The 19,594-nt window shown below is 42.1% G+C and overlaps 3 protein-coding genes across 3 annotated transcripts; 1 reads left to right on the top strand and 2 right to left on the bottom strand.

Annotated features, from left to right (window-relative positions):
• Window positions 1–588: 588 nt before the first annotated feature.
• On the bottom strand, window positions 589–3,632 carry camk2n1 (calcium/calmodulin dependent protein kinase II inhibitor 1). The gene is made up of 2 exons (XM_070959732.1): window positions 2,771–3,632; window positions 589–1,862 (listed from the first exon to the last, which is right to left on the bottom strand). Exons 1-2 carry the CDS (start codon window positions 2,937–2,939, stop codon window positions 1,789–1,791), a joined length of 243 nt encoding a protein of 80 aa, XP_070815833.1. The 5' UTR covers window positions 2,940–3,632; the 3' UTR covers window positions 589–1,788.
• A 1,955-nt stretch (window positions 3,633–5,587) lies between these two features.
• LOC139329309 (trypsin) lies at window positions 5,588–11,183 on the bottom strand. Its single transcript, XM_070959529.1, has 5 exons — window positions 11,129–11,183; window positions 9,955–10,114; window positions 8,622–8,763; window positions 7,240–7,506; window positions 5,588–6,009 (listed from the first exon to the last, which is right to left on the bottom strand). Exons 1-5 carry the CDS (start codon window positions 11,181–11,183, stop codon window positions 5,839–5,841), a joined length of 795 nt encoding a protein of 264 aa, XP_070815630.1. The 3' UTR covers window positions 5,588–5,838.
• Window positions 11,184–15,850: 4,667 nt separating this feature from the next.
• On the top strand, window positions 15,851–19,078 carry LOC139329195 (serine protease 1). Its single transcript, XM_070959381.1, has 5 exons — window positions 15,851–15,911; window positions 16,066–16,216; window positions 16,426–16,567; window positions 18,059–18,316; window positions 18,929–19,078. Exons 1-5 carry the CDS (start codon window positions 15,851–15,853, stop codon window positions 19,076–19,078), a joined length of 762 nt encoding a protein of 253 aa, XP_070815482.1.
• The last annotated feature ends 516 nt before the right edge of the window (window positions 19,079–19,594 follow it).

Genomic DNA, 19,594 nt, shown 5'->3' with positions numbered 1-19,594 from the left:
ATGTCACGTCTCATCAGTGTTCCTCATGCCTCGGTGGCCCTGCACCATTTACATCTCTGGCAATGGAGTTAAAGAGAGGACTTGATTAAAGAGAGGAGCTGAGATTTTAGATGCAAACAGACATTTATTGCATTGGGAAGCAGTGGTGTACATTTTCCCCACAGAATCATTTGCAATACTGTAGCACTTTATGAGATCCGAGTCTGTTGGGCAGTTGTCCGAGCCGAGTCTCTCAACTCAGCGTGTGGAATTCAAATTCTTGATGGGATTATTTGCTCATCTTTCTTCCCATTTCTGTCTCCTTCCATATCTGATCTTTCCAAGGAATGGGATGCTACTTTCTCACAGTGGAAAATGCTGACTTGACCTTCCTTGGCAGCCAGATAGGCAATCCAATAACAACAGGGGAAACTGTACAAGGAACATATGCAAAAGTCAGCCAAGCCATTTGCTATTGTCTCTATCTTTCAGATACAAAACTAGATTTGTGTTTTTTGCTACAGTTTTAAAACAGTTTAAAAAACAAAAAGCAACATCGAGTACATCATTCCGTATTGTAAACCACAATCAACACTAAACAGTAAATAGTACTTTGTCATAATCTTTATTACAAGATATTAGGCCACTGTACAAATCAGTGTGAATCGTACAGTACAACGCAGAATTAAGACTGTTTCTCGAGGTTTGTCATTCAAAGCTGTATACGAGGTGCTTCAAGAATACACAAGTTTCAGAACTTCTGCCGTGCATGCATGATTTCATATTTGCCATGCATGAGTTTGTATTTCAGTGTTTTAAGAAAGAGCCCTAAAAAATGGCAACCCAACAAAACAGCTGAATTGTATGAGTAAATGTATAAAGCACAAAAAAAGAACAAGTTGTCTGGTACAGTATATCCCTCATGAGATTTGGCACACACGATAATGCACAATGCAATATAAACAGTTTATCAATAGGGTGTGTACAGTCAAGTTACAGTATCAACCAATCCAGGTGAAAGCCTGGGAAGCTTACAAACAGGTGGGAGGTACACTGTATATAAATGACTCGTTAGCTGCAAAGTATGGTAACAAAAAACACTCAGGCAACATCGAGATTTGTTAAGTGAAAAAAAATGTCACTCTCATTCACTCCAAGTTTTCTCGACATACAAAAGAACACTCCCTCGGGCCTCAAGTCACTGCAAAAGACATATTCCAAAGGATCAATAAATAAAGTCTTCCAACACATAGAACAAACCAGTTTACTGCTTCCCACTTTGTGCAAGAAAATATGGGCTACCCTTTCCATATTTACAAACTCTGTTATTCATTTGCCCTCAATCAAAATGAAGAGCAGAAAGAATGGTACCATAAGTTCGATTGATAAGATATAGGAGAAGTGTGTGCTTTAGTTTTTATATCAGATTTATTTCTGTATCCTGTCCCTGATTTCTGCATTTTGACAGCGTCACCTCCTTCCTCCACCTCGACTCCCCCCGTAGTCTTGTCCCACTTTTGGATTTTATGGCGAAACCCTGTAATTGAGGGTGTATTTAATTGTGTGAGTGTGTCTGTGTGTGTGTGTGTCGGGGGGGTCCACCTGGAGGTCTCCTTTGCTGCCATCTCCCGCCCCTGCCAGTGTGTGTCACCCGGATGGCCATGACTGACTGGGAGAGGAGGGCGTGGAAGTGCTGCTTGCTGCCACATGAGAGAAAGTGCTTATATACAGTGTCTTTGGATTAAAACTGGTAAATATCGCCATAAAAAATTTCAAGAGTGTCTTTTGGGGGATGGTGAGCTGAGCGCTCTAAGCCTCTGCCGGGGTCTTCTCTGTTCCATTTTTCAGTGCTTCGTCGTCGCCATTCTCATCCTCAATCACAACTGTGGATGACAGGGGAGAGAGTTAATGAGGGGGGCTCATCTTGGTGTGGCGTCTTGAAAATTCACCACCGACTGACAGGAGGTCATTAAAGCCCAGAACCATTAGCACTGCGCTGTAGGAGTGGAAGTGGTGTGTGTGTGTGCACGAGAGCAAGAGTATGCAAAAAGAGGAAGATGACCATGAACCTGATTGTGTATGTCTGTCTCTCTTTACCTCTGTGTGTGTGTGTGTGTGTGAGTGTGTGTGTGTGTGAGAGAGAGAGAGAGAGAGAGAGAGAGAGAGAGAGAGAGAGAGAGAGAGAGAGAGAGATGCACGTTTGAGAGTGTGCATGTCTGAATTTCTTGCGTGTCTTCTCGCTGAGCACCTGCAGGTGCAATCCTTGCATGTCTGCCTGTTTGCCATGTTTGTCCATGTTGTGTCTGTGCGCTACTGTACATGCAACTGTGTCTGTCTGGGCATGTATGTGACACCCCGAGTGAGCCTCAGTTTTCAAGGACCATCTCCTGGGTGTCATCAGGAATGCAAAAGCCAAAAAAAAAAATTGAAAGAAATGATCGTGCAAACACAAAAATCATAAGTGAACAGCATACAAATCTCAATCATTGCAACCATTCGCTGAGGAGGGGACATCCAGCACAACTCTGTTGAGCAGCATTCAGAAGGCATTTAACAGCACGCACTGCGCATCCAACTTGTGTTGCAATGCGAATAGAATATTCAAAAAGCCATACATCCCACACGCATGCAAACAATAGATCAGCATCTCAGTCTCTGCTGAGGACCATGTCAAGGCGAAGGTGTTGCCTATCTGGCTGCACGCACACATCCTTAATTGTAGTCCACTGTAACCTATGTGCGCATTCAACACACCACCATGCAAACGAAAACGCCTTAATTATATAATTACCGCGTTTGCTCCGGCCTATTTGTCCGAGTTTCGGCGGGCGTTTATTCTGTGAGCCACTGAAGAAGTTGTTGGTGTCTTGAAGACGACAGGTGAAGGAAAGGTGTCCCTCGTCGCCCTCATTTCCATAATGACTCATTTTTTCTTCGTTGAAAGGGAGCACTTCCGACATCTCCAAATGCGTCTTTATCACCAAGGCGCACAAACTGAAATGTATAGCTCGTCGCCAAGCTTCAGCTTGGCCGTCTATAACAAACAAAGAGGGGGGGGGGGACAATGCTATCTGCTGACACGATCTAGCCCTTTCTGTTTACCCCGAAGACACGTGTATGTCTCCGTAGGTACGCACCAGAAATATCAGTAAATCAAAATGTCCTCAATTTCCCCGCTCGCGGAGCTTCGGCAACATTATCCAAAAATTTCCAGAGGTTTGTTCTCTGTGCGTATTGCTTTGGAAATGGAGGCGCACGTACAATAGAGCTGTGGAGCGCCCGCTGGTTTCGAGCGGCTGAACCCGTCGCACGGAAAATCTGAGGAAGAAATGCAAATTGAGGAGCGATGCAAAACACGGATCCAGGGGAGACCTGGCGAAGGAGCTGCACGGGGGTTTTCTGGTGCAGCCCAGAGAAGCTTCCAGTTGGAGTCGTGGCGTACCAGTGCTCCACTCTCCGGGATCTGGATGCAATCAAACAAATGGCGATCTTATATTCAAAGACGGCACATGAACGCGAACCAGTACAGATCTTTGGAAAACGTCGTTTACGCGCCACCACTCGACGAGTTCGAGGTGTCAAGTCTTCCAAACTGTTTTATGATGTTACAAAATTGGCGTTTTCTTTGGTCGTGGGGTTTGAGCGTGTCATGTGTCCACAGGGGCAGACCTCACCAGAGGAGGGCAGTGTTTTCATAGGCTAAGATGCGACTTTTGGCCCCATGGCGCACTTTCCGTTAAATACTAAGGGTCTGCGCTACTTTCGCTTGTTTTCACCGCAGCTTCAAGAAAAAGGTATCAGTGTGGAGGGACACGGTGGGGGTTGAAGATGTCACACGTGGGGATGAGAGGCCTGCTCTAGGAAGTAGTTTTATTGAATTGCTGAGTAAATCAAAGAATACTCCATGTTCCAGGTTTTACATTACATTGAGATGTTTGAAAGCCCTATTTGATCTTTAGTTGGCCCCCTCCCCAAATGAAATAGAACATACATGCACACTATATATATATAAATGACCTCACACTGTACATTTCCAAGAATAAGATGCTGAATCATGAGAGGCATGCTGATAATGTCCTCAAACCTGGTAGGATCCAGTTTGAGAACATTTTGTGTGTTTTGTTATCACATTAGGTGTTATGAGATCAGAGGGCGGTGTGAAAACTGCTTGCTTTGTTAAATGAAGCCCCCTGGGGTTGTCTTTAGGTTGAAACTAATTCTCACTGGGTTTACCACCCACTGCTGTCTGTACTGTTCACATATCTGTCTTGTGTCGGAAGAGTAGCACAAAGGGATCTTACAAAACACATGTAAGCCTACGGTAAAGGACCAATGGACAGAGATTACGTCTTGACATTGACTATCCTTTCTCAGAGGAACTTCACCAAATATCATTACACAGACAATGAGATGAAAGGTGATATGCGAGCCTGGAGCAGAACCAACTTTAATTTGCCGTCAACTATTCATAGAGGAGACACAGTCATGACACACCTATTCCCCATAGACTTACTGTATAGAAGCTGGGATTTTATCAGAGGCTCACATTTCATATCAGAAGATCTCCATAACAACTCTTTCAGTTTCACAGCATGTGGTTGTATTGTCATCATCAGAATTGCTGTATTGCTTTTCTTTTTTTTTTAACCAAAAACAGCTTCCTGCAGAGCTTCATGTGCAGATGAATTAAAAAAAAAAACAAAAAACAAAAACAGTTTAAACATAAAATAATCTTCTAGCCAAAAAACAAAAAACAATTGTGGTGATCTGAGACAGAACCTTTAAGGCTTTTAGTGTCAGCTGGCATAGAAAAGAAGAAAGAGAAAAATGAGGTAAGAAATTAAAAATGAGGAGCGATATAAGAACAAAAACAACTTAAGTTGACAAATATCTAAACCTGAAACATTTGCACAAGTGGAGAACAGTCAGTGAACTGAGTCAGATAAAATCTAAAGTTTGCATTAGCCACCTTATGCTACTGGTCATACCAGACCAAGATGGACTATAGCAGCAAAACCGCTGCTTGAATATATGGTGGGTATGTTTTATTGCCTATGTTTAAGAGCAATAATGTGTTTTTTCCCCTTTTCAAGAGTCATATATTTCGCTTTAAAATACTTGCTCTGTTAGTTTGTAGTAGGTGCACTCACTTCAGGCTGCAGCTGGTTTGAAGCCCTTGAAAACTGGGTATTTCTTTGTAACACTAAATATTCATGACTATGAAAAAAATCTCTGGTTAGTATAATATAAAATTAAAAAACTCAGATCGTTTGCTCCATCAGGTAAGCCTGGTTGGCTTGACAAAACAAAAAGATGATTCCATCAGCTCTCATCAGATGTAAATCCTGATTGGTGCAAGGAAGTTTGCGACAAACTGAGCTCAGCCCACTTGAAACCAGACTGAAACACAAATAGGTTGGAGAAATCTCTAATGTGTGAAATAAACAGAACTGTTCTAATTTCGGCAGCACACTTTCTGTGCGTGTGGATGACCTCACCATTCGAAGCAAGAAGCTGATAAAAAAAAAAAAAAAATAGGCTTTAAGGTGCACAAACTCACAAAAAATACTGCTGAGTCACCACTCAACGCTGACACAACACATTCTCTGAATTTGAACATTTATTTCTATAAAAGGGTTTTTTTTTTTTGACAAGTTATGAACCTCTCTGGAATTACATGCTTACAAAGTGCCCACTGTTGTTCATTTCCCATTTACTGGCTGCTGGCAGAGACCACTGTTCACAGGCAGGATATTTTAAGAATATCATAGGCATCACCATTGAAAAGGGGAATGAAGGGGAATGACTTTTTTCAGGCATAAATGGCTGCCTTCATTATCTGTTTTATCATCGTCTTCATCAGTAGTTGGTGCAGCGCAGGTATGAGCGGTAGATGGTTTGGTCTATCCATCGGCGGAATTTGGACACAGCTGTGTAGACTCCAGGAAACTTAGCATCACCACAGCCGTTGCCCCAGGAGACCACACCATAGACACGCCCCCCACACACCAGCGGCCCCCCAGAGTCTCCCTGCAAGGAAAGACCACACCCTCCATCAGTCATCCTGCCACAATGTACTTCATGAGAAAACGATTGATCTGAGTTTCTCACAGTTTACTGGAAAGCTGTTTTAATGTCCTTGGTGTTGTAGGATGAGGTCACTTCTGTGCTGTAGATTTGGCAATAAATGAATTTGACAGCAGTCAATTACAAGATGTGGCAGTGACACAGAAGCTCTTTAAAATCACTGTAAGATCAGACACTTCCTCACAAAAGAGATCATCTGAAATTCACACGTAAAACAGGCATGTGGCACACTGAAAATTTACAGTAGTACAGAATTTTTATCACATGTGATATGTCCAAAGACAGCATAAGCATGTGTGAATTTTACATGTGAACTCACATATGCCTGCATGTGAGTTTAGCACGTGTAAAAAGATGTTACAACATTTGACTAAGTCTTATGTGCTGCCGGGAAATTTTTACAATACAAAAAAAAAAAAAAAAAAGGCTAACAGAGGCATGAGAAACAAAACTGTGTCTCAGGATCAGGATGGTTGCATTCACCAGATCTCTTGCTGCCACTTTGAAATGCCGGCACACAAAGTTGCCGACTGCAAGGTTAATTATAGCACATTTAAATTAGTAATTTAGCTAGTTGCCTAAGGCAAAATATAGCCTACTGGTATATCACACATTGAATTTTATGTAATTCTCCCCTCACAATAAAGGCACAGACAGAATCATGTAGCAAATAAACAAATCAGAGCCTGTGAGTGTCTGTGGCTACGAATGACTGTACTTCAAAATCACTGCAGTGTCTTCAGCCCTGATGCTATTTCAGGGTTGCTTTTCTATCTCTTCTGTAACTATCATAACTAATACAATTCCTGAGGGGGGGCTGCCACGTCTGTTTAATAAAAGGTTGTAGCTGAACCAGCACTGACATGATGAACTCTATTCCCACACTGTCCGGGGGATGAGCTTCCCAAAATGGAGTTACTGTTTCGTTTAATGTGACCTGATGAAAGGAGGATGACCCTGTGTAATTTGATATACACTGGGAATCAAGGCCAGTACCACAGAGAATTGATTATTTCAAAATGGATTTAGTTGCTTTTGAAAGATCAAGTGATCATGTTTGTCACAATGGGGCAGATTGGACATTAATGTACAACACCCAGTTACCTCGCAGATGTTTGAAATAATTGCTCCATGTCAATGGGAGCAGGTGGAATAGCTTTCATCCCCTTGTACCTTGCATGCATCTTTTCCTCCAGTCCTGTAGCCAGCACAGATCATGTTTGCTGTGATGTTTCCGTTAAAGGACTCGCTGCTGTTACACCTTGCCGTAGAAACAATGGGCACTGTGACTGTCCTCAGGGTGAAGGGGGCCTGGCCTCCACCCATACTGTTGTAGCCCCACCCAGACACCCGACACACCAAGCCCTCGACCACTCCTGTCCCCTGCCTCGGCAGAGGGGCCAGCGACACGTATTTGTTCAGCACCATGGGAGCTCGCAACTGGACAGAAAAGCAGAAGAAGTTCAAATATACCATGTTATCTTGATAGCTAGTGAAATTTCACTCAACCAGTATTTTATTTATCAACAATGGATCAACGAGAAAAGGGTTTGTAGTTACAAACCAGCATAAAATCATAATCAAACTCTGCAATCCCGATTGTCTCTACCAAGCCTTTAATTCTATTTTTGTGCCGTTGTTTTTGTTGTACAGCCCACAAGCTCTGCTCTCATAGATCCTATTTGAATTTTAGAGTGAAAAATGTCTGATAAACTCACTGTACACCACCTGCCCTGCAACAAACAGCAGGCGGACAAGGTTAGCTACCAGCTGGTGACAAAAGTGGGCAAGACTGCTAATGTTGCTCTGTGTCTGCTGGGTTTAAATAGGCAATCCTTCACTAACACATCCACCATATCGACTTTAGGTGACAGTGTGCCAGTGCTGTGTGTACAGTTTGTTCCACTGCGCCCAAGTGACCAAAAACATTATGATAAGACAGCTTTAAATTTCAAAGGGCATCAAAATAAAGATACAGCCCTTTATTGATGCAGAAAGAGAAATATTGCAAGTGATTTGTTTGCAGAACATAAAATATATTTAACGTATTTAATACACTGCTTTTGCTTCTGAGAGATGAAGAATAAAAGGTGCTTCATTTTATGACCTCAGCTGGCTACTGAGCTTGAGTCATTTGGATAATATAAATGGTGTGATAGACATTTTTTTCCACGGAGATATACAGTGACACAAATTATCGTCCCACCTCTGGCTATAAATAGAAATAAATTAAAGAAGCAGCATTTCTCTTAATGCTCTCATCTCACTGAATATCTGCATATTTATCACCCGTGTGCACTTATATCAAAGTATAGACAAAATCTTTACACAATTAGTAATAAGAGGACAGTGAACGTCTCATGCTGAAAGTTCAAGACATCATAAAAATGTGAAATAACAATATATAACAAAGCACAAAAACACAAACAGTAGCTCCCTAAATTTACCCAGTGACAAAATATGTCCAAATGTATGCAACAACACTCACTAATCAACACACTTTAGATGTTACGCTCGAGATAACATTGCTGTTTGTTGCACCGTGCCTGCTGTACCTTAATGAGCATGATGTCAGCATTGTTGGTGCTCCTGTTGTAGAGGGGGTGCGTGACCAGCCTGTGGGGTTTGGCGTACTGCTCAGTGCCCTCAAAGGTGTTTACGATGTAGTCGCCCGCCACTATCATCATGTGCTCTGGCCTAAAAAACAAGTCATTTCCATTTCACATCATATTTATCAACAAATATAAGACTGAACAGATCATCTTGAGATTTGATCATTACAAACAAAATCAGCACAGGCCTATTGTATACATTACAATAAGAGTCATCATGATCACGATTTATCAGCCTGTCAATTCATATTCATGACAACATTTTTCGTAATTTAATTGGACTGAATAGTTTGTCAATAGACAGGGACGGTGGGAGTGATGGGACATGGCACACATGAGAAATGATGACCAGAATTCAAAGTCACAGCGCAGAGTGAGAACACGGGCCGCCATAAAGCCAGAAGTGTGTGCCAGGGAACAATGGCTCACTGTGTGCAGGCAGGGCTGGGACTGTATAACAGAAATACAGCCAATTTCCTGGATCCAGACAAGATCACACTTCACTCACACGCGCGCACACACACACACACATACACACACACACACACACACACACACACACACACACACACACACACACACACACACACACACACACACACAAGGTCAACTGACTCGAGTCAGCTGACTCGACCGCATCTGGGTGCTGTTTGACTTCCCAGTGGCCCGCATACAGGTTTACTTTGCGTCATGATCAAGCGGCATCGTTTTGACATTAGCTACCCGTAGAATGGATGTTTACTTTTAGGCATCTGTTGGGACCATCTGCTCACAATATAAAATCATGCCAAATTAGCTTCTACACACTGACTTCTACAGAGTCCACCGAAAGAACATCAGAAGAATGTCATTGCCGTTACCTTGAGTTCAAACACAGCTGTCAGGTCGCATTTTAGATCTATAAGGGAAGAAGTATTTAAAGGAAATCTATTCAGGAAGTAGAAACAGCCTTGATTCTTGCTCATTCTCTTGATTAGTAAGTTTTCGGTTAATAAAAGCAAAGGTTGTAGAACAAGAGTCTACAGCCATGCTAGTGGCTCTTGAGGCTGTAGTGTTAGATGCTAATGTCAGTATGCTGATGCTAACATGCAGTTAGCTGGTATTATGTTTACCATCATCTTAAGATGCCAGAGAATGCGAGAGCATGGCTTTAAATGGTCTAACGTAAAGAAGCATGTAACTGTCCCAACATGGCTATCATGACAACATGGATTTGTAAGTTTTCACCTAACAGTAACAGTAAGAAGCATCAACAACTTCTTGGCGACATTCTTACCCAATGTTACAGTGCGCTGCGGTCAGCACCCAGTACCTGTGAACCAGTGATCCACCACAGAAGTGTTGGCCCCTGGTGCTCTGCAGTGACACAATGTATTTAATGGAGTTCGGTGCAGCGGTGTGACCACCTACTATACGGCCCTGCATGAGCACGTGGCCTGTGTGGAAGGAGAAAAATTTACAGGATAAAGTGTGGTTCCTTCATGTTTTCATCTAAACTACCAATACCCAAAACATCCTGCATTTTTGGATGGTAGAAGCTCCACAGGGATGGATTTCAATCACACTTAAAAAGTCTATCTTATAAAACATGGAGAGCCTTTGGTGAACAAAAGAGAAACATGAAAAGTGAGGCCCTCCTCATCTCCTCTTCAAGCCCAATGACCTGGCCTTACAAGAAGTGGTTTTCTGTCACCTGGGAGGCCGCAGCGTAATGAAGGTAATCCAATCTAACCTGACCTCTGAGTGTCACTGCCTCACTCTGGGCTCTGAAATCACAGAGTGGGGGCTCTTCCTGCCTGCCTTATGAAACAGCTTAACTACTGTACTTTGGCTTCGGGCTATACAAAACATAATGGGAACAGTAAAGACTATTTGCTGGAAATATCCACAACTCCACAGCACAACCATGGCTGGAATTTTTTTTTTTTTTTTGCTGAACACTTGTTGAAGAGTAATCACAAAATAACCTGCTGACTGTGGGAGGTATTAGAACGCAATCAAAAGGAAAAGTTTAACATATTCGGGAAATAGTCTCTTCATTGCCAAAATCTCTTGAATTTCTTGAATCCATACAAACACAAATATAAAAATGACAATTCCCCATTTTACAGGGGTGATGTGCTTGTTCAGTTGTCAGACAACCAGAGTACTCTCCAGGAGGTTAGTCTGACAAAATACCCTTTTGTGAAATGTAACTAAGCAAACCTGCTTATTTATAAGCTTTAGAGGATCTGGTAGACAGATCTGGACTGAGCCTGGCTAACTGTTTCCCCCTGTTTCCAGTCTTTGTGCTAAGCTAAGCTAATCGGCTGCTGGCACAATCTTCTCATCTAACTCTCAGCAAGAACATGACATTTGCCAAAATGTTGACCCATTTCTGAAAAAAAGTCCAACAGAATCCAATGTTTAAAACTGAGTTAAATCATCACATATTTTAAACATTTACTCACTGTGCACAGTCATGAGGTCCAGTAGCACACAGCTCAAACACATGAGCAGGCTCATTGTAACTGTGGAGGTCTCAGGCTTAGGTTATCCTACACCATACCAGCAGCTGAACCACTGCAGTCAGACAACCAATGCCCTGCACCTGTCTGTCCAGCCTGGACATCCACCCCTCCGGAAACAGAAGGAGTCAGTCACACCAACCTTTATCCTCGAGTTTCCTGAAAAAAAAACCCCAAAAAGTTCTCAGTTTCATCCTTCATCGTGACATGCGGCTCCATGGGCCAACACTGTCGCATTGATTGAAAAGAAAAGAGAGCGACAGAGTTCACCTTCAGAAGCTGCCCAGCACCCCCCTGCCGTCCCAGCATCACAACTCTTTCTCCTGACCCTCCTGACTCGTGGAAAGGCCTTACATTGTTGCCATGGCAACACAGGGTACTGTGCCGAGCAGGTTCATCTATACTGTATCAGCATGCTCTGTCTGTGTCATCATCCAGGCTTATCCTTGCTGAAATGTTTCAATAGCCTACTGTGTGTGCGCGAGTGTGTGTGCGCATATGTGTGCACTGCTTTGTTTTGTAGCTGTGGGGAGATTCACGTCTGAGTCGAGACAGCACAGAGTTTTTCTACGCAGCCGAGACACACAGCTGTTCCTCTGTATGAGCATGAATCATCCATCACTATTGAATCCGTGTCTGCAATGATAACTCATAATCAGCCAGATCATCATCATCATCATCATCATCATCATCATCATCATCATCATCATCATCAGCCTTCTGGCAAGTCAGCATCATCCACAGCATGACAGGAGAATCTCGCCTGACCTCCTCTTGTCCCACATTTAGAGCAAGCTGAATAATTGATGCCTCACGCGGTAGAACGGGAGAGACAGCTTTGTGCGGCCTCCCGCTGTCAGGTGTTTCCTGGACCAGCACTCAGCCAGCGTCTCAGACAATCACCTCAAACATTAGGCTAGTTTTTTTTTTTTCTATTTCAGAAATACAGACAAAGCAAACATGACTCACACAGATATTTTTTAAACACTGCAAATATTTAACCTGAACTTGGTCTTACAATATGAGGACATTCAGCCAGCATATTTTCTCACTTACCCCGACTGACCACGCATACAGATTTCACATTGTTTGGCCGGGATATTTAAGCCTGTTCTTCATGCCTCTTATGAAATGTGACCTTTAAAACTTCTGCTTAGCTGATTAGCCACAGTGATGGGGACATTGTTTCTGGAAAGACATGTCGCTTGCGGCTAAAGATCCACCTGATTAGCTTTAGTGTAGTTTTATTTACTTTCACATCTATTTAACATATTACTTTATGTTGTGTCTCTGCTTTATTTGATCGACGTCTGATTGCTGTAAACTTTACTTACTGACTTAACTTTTTAAAGGAATGGTTTGATACTTTGGGAAATGTGCACACTTGCTTTTTTGATGGATGAGAAGATTAATACTACTCTCTCAACTTAGATTGGTATTGATCGTCTCATCTGAAAACTTATTTCCCAAAATGTCAGACTATTCCATTAAATGTAGCTTTTTAAGGCTTTGAGGTAGGATCGGAGGATATCATGGTACGTACCGTGAGATGATATTTGCCAAAAATCTGAGAACTAGCAATACTATTTATACAGAGGTATATTTAATACCGCAGACTGTATCCATCCTTAGCAATCAAAATATTATATATATTGATTTGATTTGATTTGATTTGATTTGATTTTAGCCTTGATGCACCTTGATTTGTCTTTCAACTGATTTTCCAGAAAATGTACCTTTTCATGATATATATCAAAATGAGAATATAAAGTAAAATATTGCCCACTTCTGCTTTGAGCACCACAATTTTCCATTTCATGTGTGATATTAAGATTAATATTAAGATTAAGATTTTACTTTATTGATCACTGCACACACATACTACAGGGAGGAGACTGCACACACGCCATGCTTCGTGAAATTATTTTCTCCACATTTAACCCATCCTGGTAGGTCTTCCTCCACAGCAGACCAGGACCGGTGGACTGCCAGCCGACAGTGGCGCCCAGGGACCCAGTTCCTCTTTGTCACCATTGGTCAGGTGGTGATCTTGCATGTTTTTAGTGTGTGTGTGTGTGGGGGGGGGGGGGGGTTATGGAGGATACCCCAGGTGAACACGGGGAGAACATGCAAACTCCACACAGAAAGGCCCCATTCTCCTCGAGCAGCAGGTACCGAGTGCATGGTGGAGGGCACGCCATGGAAGGAAGGAAGAAATCCCAGAGACAGATATCTAGAAAGCAAGAGGTAGAGCCTTTACACACACTGTTAAATATATGTGTGTGTGTGTGTGTGTGTGTGTGTGTGTGTGTGTGTGTGTGTGTGTGTGTGTGTGTGCAGGCTGAGCTCAAATTTTCACAAGATTAAAATGTTTTATTAACATGCAACCATAATTTAGCGTGTATTTGTCAATGAAGACTTTCGACTTTCTGAATATATAGAGACAAAGCAAACAGACACAAATAGAGACAAATTCAGTTTTTTAATATTGACATAAGAGTCTGCATGAGGCAAACGACATTTCAGGGACACTTATTCCTCTCAGACTCATCACTGATACATCTTTACTACACATGCAGTTCTGTGCAAGGCAAGGCCTCACACACACACACACACACACACACACACACACACACACACACACACACACACACACACACACACACACACAAAAGCATCCAGTTTGCAATCTCAGCTTTGCACCTGAGGGAAAGCGGAGCACACTATCACCTTTCACCCTAACAGTTGGAATGACACCTTGGGAAGTGTAGACTGTATGGAGGCTATGAGTTACAAACCAGAAGGTCATGTGTGTGGGAACTGAGAACTGGAAAAAAACAGCTGGGAACCCAAATGATAGCGACTGAGGAGAAGAGAGGAGAGACTGCCACTTGCTTTGATCATTTACTTATAAGTCAAAATCAGACGTACAAAAGACATGCTGGACTCAGTTCAACAGAATCTGAGAAAGTTCTGCCTTGTTCAAGTGATGAATGAATGCTGTTATGTCATGCGATGCCTCAGGTTGACAGGCTACTAGACAGTAAATACATCATACTCAGACATCATATGAGCCAGCATGCCAACATGTCTTTTGTCATTTCTCTGGCTTGTTGGGTTTCATCTCCATAAAGCTTCACTTTGTCTCCACCACAGGACAATGGGCTGGATCTGTGACAACAAAGGCCTTCGGAAGAGAGGTGGAATGAAAGAGAAGGCTGCTTTTTTTTTTTTTTTTTTCTTTTTGGACATGTACTAGGTCACATTATGTATGAGAGACACTTAGATGTATGGCGGACAATGGCAGGGAACAATGAGAGTGAGAGTGGTTACGATATAAAAGAAGCCTGACAGTTCTCAAGCTTTACTGTATGTCCCGGTATGAGAGGAGTGTGTGAGAGTGTGTGTGCCCATGTGTGGATGCTGCACTTGGACTGTTTTCTCACTTGACTCTCAGATAAGGTGAGACAGCTTCGTATTGAATGGATTTCAGCTCGATTATGTGCTGCTGGCAATTAGCTGTGGGACTGTGGACTAAGGCCGTCAAGAGAACCAGCCAGAGTTTTATCAGCGATTTGTTGGAATTTAAAGTTCAAATGAGTCAGACGAAGCATGCAATTAGTTGTAAGTTTAGTTTATTTCTGTGTGACTGTGAAGAATCAGTGCAATGAACAGGAAGTCTCCTATTTATACTTAATTTCCATTTATGCTCTGTAAGTATAAAATGTAAACCACTGAGCAAAGATGATCTTAGATGTAGAGGTTCTTGTCTCAGTGCACAGAGTTCATGTTTGACCTCATCAGCTTCACTAATTTTTGTAAATATCTGCTTATTCTGAATTTGATGCAGCAACATGTTTCAAACTCGTTGGGACAGGAGCAACTAAAAACTGGGAAAGTTGTGGAATGCTCCAAAAACACCTGTTTGGAACATTCCATAGGTAAACAGGTTCATTGGTAACAGGTGATAGTATCATGATTGGGTATGAAAGGAGCATCCTGGAAAGGCTCAGTTGTTCAGAAGCAAGGATGGAGAGAGGTTCACCACTTTGTGGACACATGATTGTACAAAGGATGTTACTACATGGGCTCAGGAACACTTTGTAAAACTGTTGGTTTGTTTGCAGACGATTGCATTCTGTTCTATTTATGTTTTTCAGTCTCCCAACTTTTCTGTAATAAGAGTTGTACATGAGCTAAGAACCTTTTCTGGGGTGAACTGCCACTTCAGGATGACTGTGGATCTTCATGTGTTATCTATCCTGTGTCTGTATCAATCCTTTATCATCAACCAGCAACCAAAAGTTAAGAAGAATTAGTGAACATTTGGTTTGGGGCTAAGACTTGAACCTGCTGTATGATTTGTCCTGATGGGATTCTACAGAAGAAAAGCCCTGTGTGTGCGGGAGTGAACACATTTATGCAGCTAAATGATCTTAGATGTAATTTACTTTTGAATTTTGACATTTACTACTTTTGGTTATTGTGGTTGATAATAGAGGATACTTTCAAAGTAAACAAAGAGTTCAGCAGAATGTAGAATGCAATATGAATTAAAAATGTGACACGAGCCAGTGATATCTTTCCTTCTGCTCTTCACCTGTTCATAGCCAGTGATACTGACCACCTCTACTCTTTCTTTCTTTTATTTTGGTAGCTATAAAGATGAACCTGGCTCCATCCTGTCACCTCTCACTGCTCCTTCTGCTTGTTGTAACCCTAACAGGTGAGTACATACCGTCTTATTTACATTGAAACCTTCAGTCACACACGACTGACTTCATGTAACTCTAAGCAAAAAATAAAAGCAGAAGCTTATTTCATGTTAATGAATAGATCAATATTTTGTGTCTGAATTCAGTCCTCTCCTCTGCTCTAAGGTGTGCAGGGGGGGAGAATCATTGGGGGTGCAGTGGTAGAACCCTACTCCATCAAGTATCAGGCCTCCCTGCTCTTCATGAAGCACCACTTCTGTGGAGGCACCCTCATCCACCCGCAGTGGGTGGTGTCTGCTGCCCACTGCTGGAGGCCGTAAGTTACTGCAGTTTTACGCACTCTCACTGGGGCCAGTTTAACTGAATATCCATGGCAGCACTGCTGCACCTTGCCTTTGACTCTCAAAACTGCATAATAGACAGAATGTAGGAGTGATTGGGAACAACCATCATTTGACTTTGACAGAAGTACTGGATCTGTGCTGATGAGCTCTCCCTTCTCCTTTGCTCACTCTGTTTGTTTAGAAGTCACATGATCCAAGTGGTCCTGAGTGAGCACGGCATCACCAAGGTGGAGGGCTTTGAGCAGAGGTTCAATGTCTCCTTAGTGGTCAAGCATTATGAGTACAGACACTGGACGTTTGACAATGACATCATGCTGCTCAAGGTAAGGGACAACTGTAGAATATGACAGGTTTTGATACAGATATGGATTTGATTTTGATCCTGTCTTTCAGGGTGTGAGTTGAAACCAACTGACATTACTGATTGACATCACTGACATTGTCAGTGACCTGTAACCCAGTTCTGGGGCAGACAGCAGAGAAAAGCACCATGATAAATATGCAACAAACTGCACAAACTCTTGAAGTTATATAACTGTACCAGTGTTCACATTTCTAAATGATCTTTCATCTATCATGTTTCATATATGAGCTGCTTCTCAAGGGACCCTATGTGTCATATTATGGTACTCCAGCAATTCACTACTTTATTTCCATAAAGTTGGAAAACTCACAAGAGACAGATTTGTAAAGGAACTGTCAAAATCAAAGCAGGAGGGTCTGACATATTCTGACTTTAGGTACTTAGCATGGGTAAAATTCCAATAAAGCTCAGTCACACATTTGCCATAATGCAACTCAATAGTATCTTTCGTTGGACCTTCCCTTACAGGTAAAAGCCTTTGTATTTCAAACTCCACACCACAAGGCTGAAACACAGGCCGTCTGTTATAGCCAGTAATGAAAGCATTCACTCCCTCACTTAAGAAAGAACAAGGTAACAAACAGTCCTGGATTAAAAATATTACTCGAGTTAATGCACAGAATGATCTGTATTATCAGTAAACTGTACTGAAAGTATCAAAGTAAAAGTATTTATTATGTAGAATGGCCCCACCAGAATTTATAAATTATAGGATTGTTGTCACTGATGTTATAATGTGTGAGAGGAAAATAAGAGGGAGATTTTTAGCAGCTGATAATATATTTTGTGATAAATAAAATGCTATATATGCAAAATAATCAGGAGCTCCAGATGTCAGGTAAAGGCAGTAGACTAAAAAGTACAATACGTTCCTCTGAAATGTAGCGACGCTGAAGTATAGAGCATACAGCAGTAAGGATACAGCTAGGCAAGCTGACCAGTCTGTGACACATGTGGAAAGGGTCTTTTGTCCACAGTCCACAGACTTCACTTCAGTCAGTGAGAGTACTGACTCACTGTTTTCATTCTGCATACTAGCACTATTGCGCAACCTGGCACTTCACTTTCAGTTTGAATGAACATCAGTTTCATTTTGAATAGAGTTCAGTTTCATTTTCAATGAACAATTTACCACTGAAACACACTACAAATTATCCTTTCTACCTGTTGAACCAGGGACCTGCCACAGCTACATTCAGCCCCTTTACGGAGTAATCTGCCTCCATCTGTTCTCGTTTTAGTCATCGTATTCTGTTTTATACAGTGTTTTTATGTCATTTCATGAGTCATCAGTCAACAGCACAGACGGCACAGCTGTCCATTGATAAGAGCAATAACCATCTCCACTCACTCCTTTTGTAATGTGAATAGAAAATGCACAGCACTACCTTCAGAATGAGCTTTTCTGTCCACTGACTGAGGGAGATGTCCTCTATCCTCTATGATTCAGCTGGACCGTCCAGCTATCATCAATGCCAGGGTCGAGCCGGCCTCTTTGCCAGACCCGGACTCACCCCCCTTGGCCGACCTCACCCGCTGCACAGTGAGCGGCTGGGGTGTGACCTGGCTCAACAGGTACAGTCTGTCACCTGTACTGAGGGCAGTGAACGTGGACATCTTCGCCAACTGCTGGTACTACTACTACTTCAGGATCACAGAGAATATGATCTGTGCGGGCTCTCTCTTTGGTGGGAAAGACTCCTGTCAGGTGAGGCACAAAGTCGTGTGTGTGTGTGTGTGTGTGTGTGTGTGTGTGTGTGTGTGTGTGTGTGTGTGTGTGTGTGTGTGTGTGTGTAAATCATCACATTGTATGGTGAATGCTTGGATTAAGGTTAGAGGAAGGTTTGGTTTAGGATAGGCAAGTAGTGTTTATGGTTATCTTAAGTCTCCAGGAAATAAATCTAAGTCATAGTGACTGAAACAGAGCTGTGCGTGTTTGTGTGTGCGTGTGTAATGTAATGTAATACTGAAAATTACTAAAGAGCCTGTATTGTAACATATGACTTTATTGTTTACTACAGTATTTTCTAGGAGTCCCACAAACCCCACTGCCAAAATGCAAAAGACAGGATTGAGAGTGGTTGTTAAACTCAATTTGAAATGAGTTACTTGTTTTTATGATACTATTAAAGCTGCATTCATTGTTTTCTCGGTTACTTGGGGCCAGTCAAAAAAGGCGTACAGACATCATTAACACGTTGCCACCTTATAAAGTTGCCAAACGTGTTTATTTCTTATCTGTCAAGCTGTTAGTTTACATCAAAATGTGTCACACTAAACCAACAGGAACCTTAAACTTTTTTCTTTTTTTGGTCCTCAGGGCGACTCAGGAGGACCTCTTGTTTGTAACGGTAAATTTGAGGGCATTGTATCTTGGGGCATCGGCTGCGCCTATGCTTACTACCCAGGTGTTTACACCAAGGTCAGAAACTACCTCGGATGGATCAACTGGATCACCCAGAACAGCTAATGAGATTCTTAGTAACACACTCACTTAAGACTCTACTGTGATGTAGATTTGAGTGGATCCGAATGGACCCAGAAGATTTTTTTTTTTTTTTTTTTTTGCTGTCTGTTATGCAGTACTTTCATATAAACATGAATGCATTTTGCTCAATGTCTTTTTTTCCCCACTTTCTGAATATCATGTGAGAGAGATGGCTCAGGTAATTTAAAAGAAATAAATAAACAAGTCTGACATTTATATGTAACTAAATGCACTTTGTTTTTCAGACTTATTCTACTGTTTGTAGTGTTTTCCACAAGAGATGTAAAACTATGTCGCACCCATTTCAGGGATCATTTTGGTCTTTGAAGCTCACATTTCTCTGTTGACTCAGAGCTCAATAAAGATGCGTATTTTCTCAGACTGTCTCCTCTGTTCACACCCGAATACACAATTTAGAAGGAAGAAAGGCATTCAGGAAAATCGTGTTCCACAGACTAGTTTAGCCACATAGGTGAGTCGCAGAAACCTGCTTGAGCT

Source organism: Chaetodon trifascialis, chromosome 3, assembly GCF_039877785.1.
Source record: "Chaetodon trifascialis isolate fChaTrf1 chromosome 3, fChaTrf1.hap1, whole genome shotgun sequence".
Classification (NCBI taxonomy): domain Eukaryota; kingdom Metazoa; phylum Chordata; class Actinopteri; order Chaetodontiformes; family Chaetodontidae; genus Chaetodon; species Chaetodon trifascialis.
The sequence above is the reverse complement of the archived record's forward strand: the minus strand, read 5'-3'. Positions and strand labels throughout refer to the sequence as shown.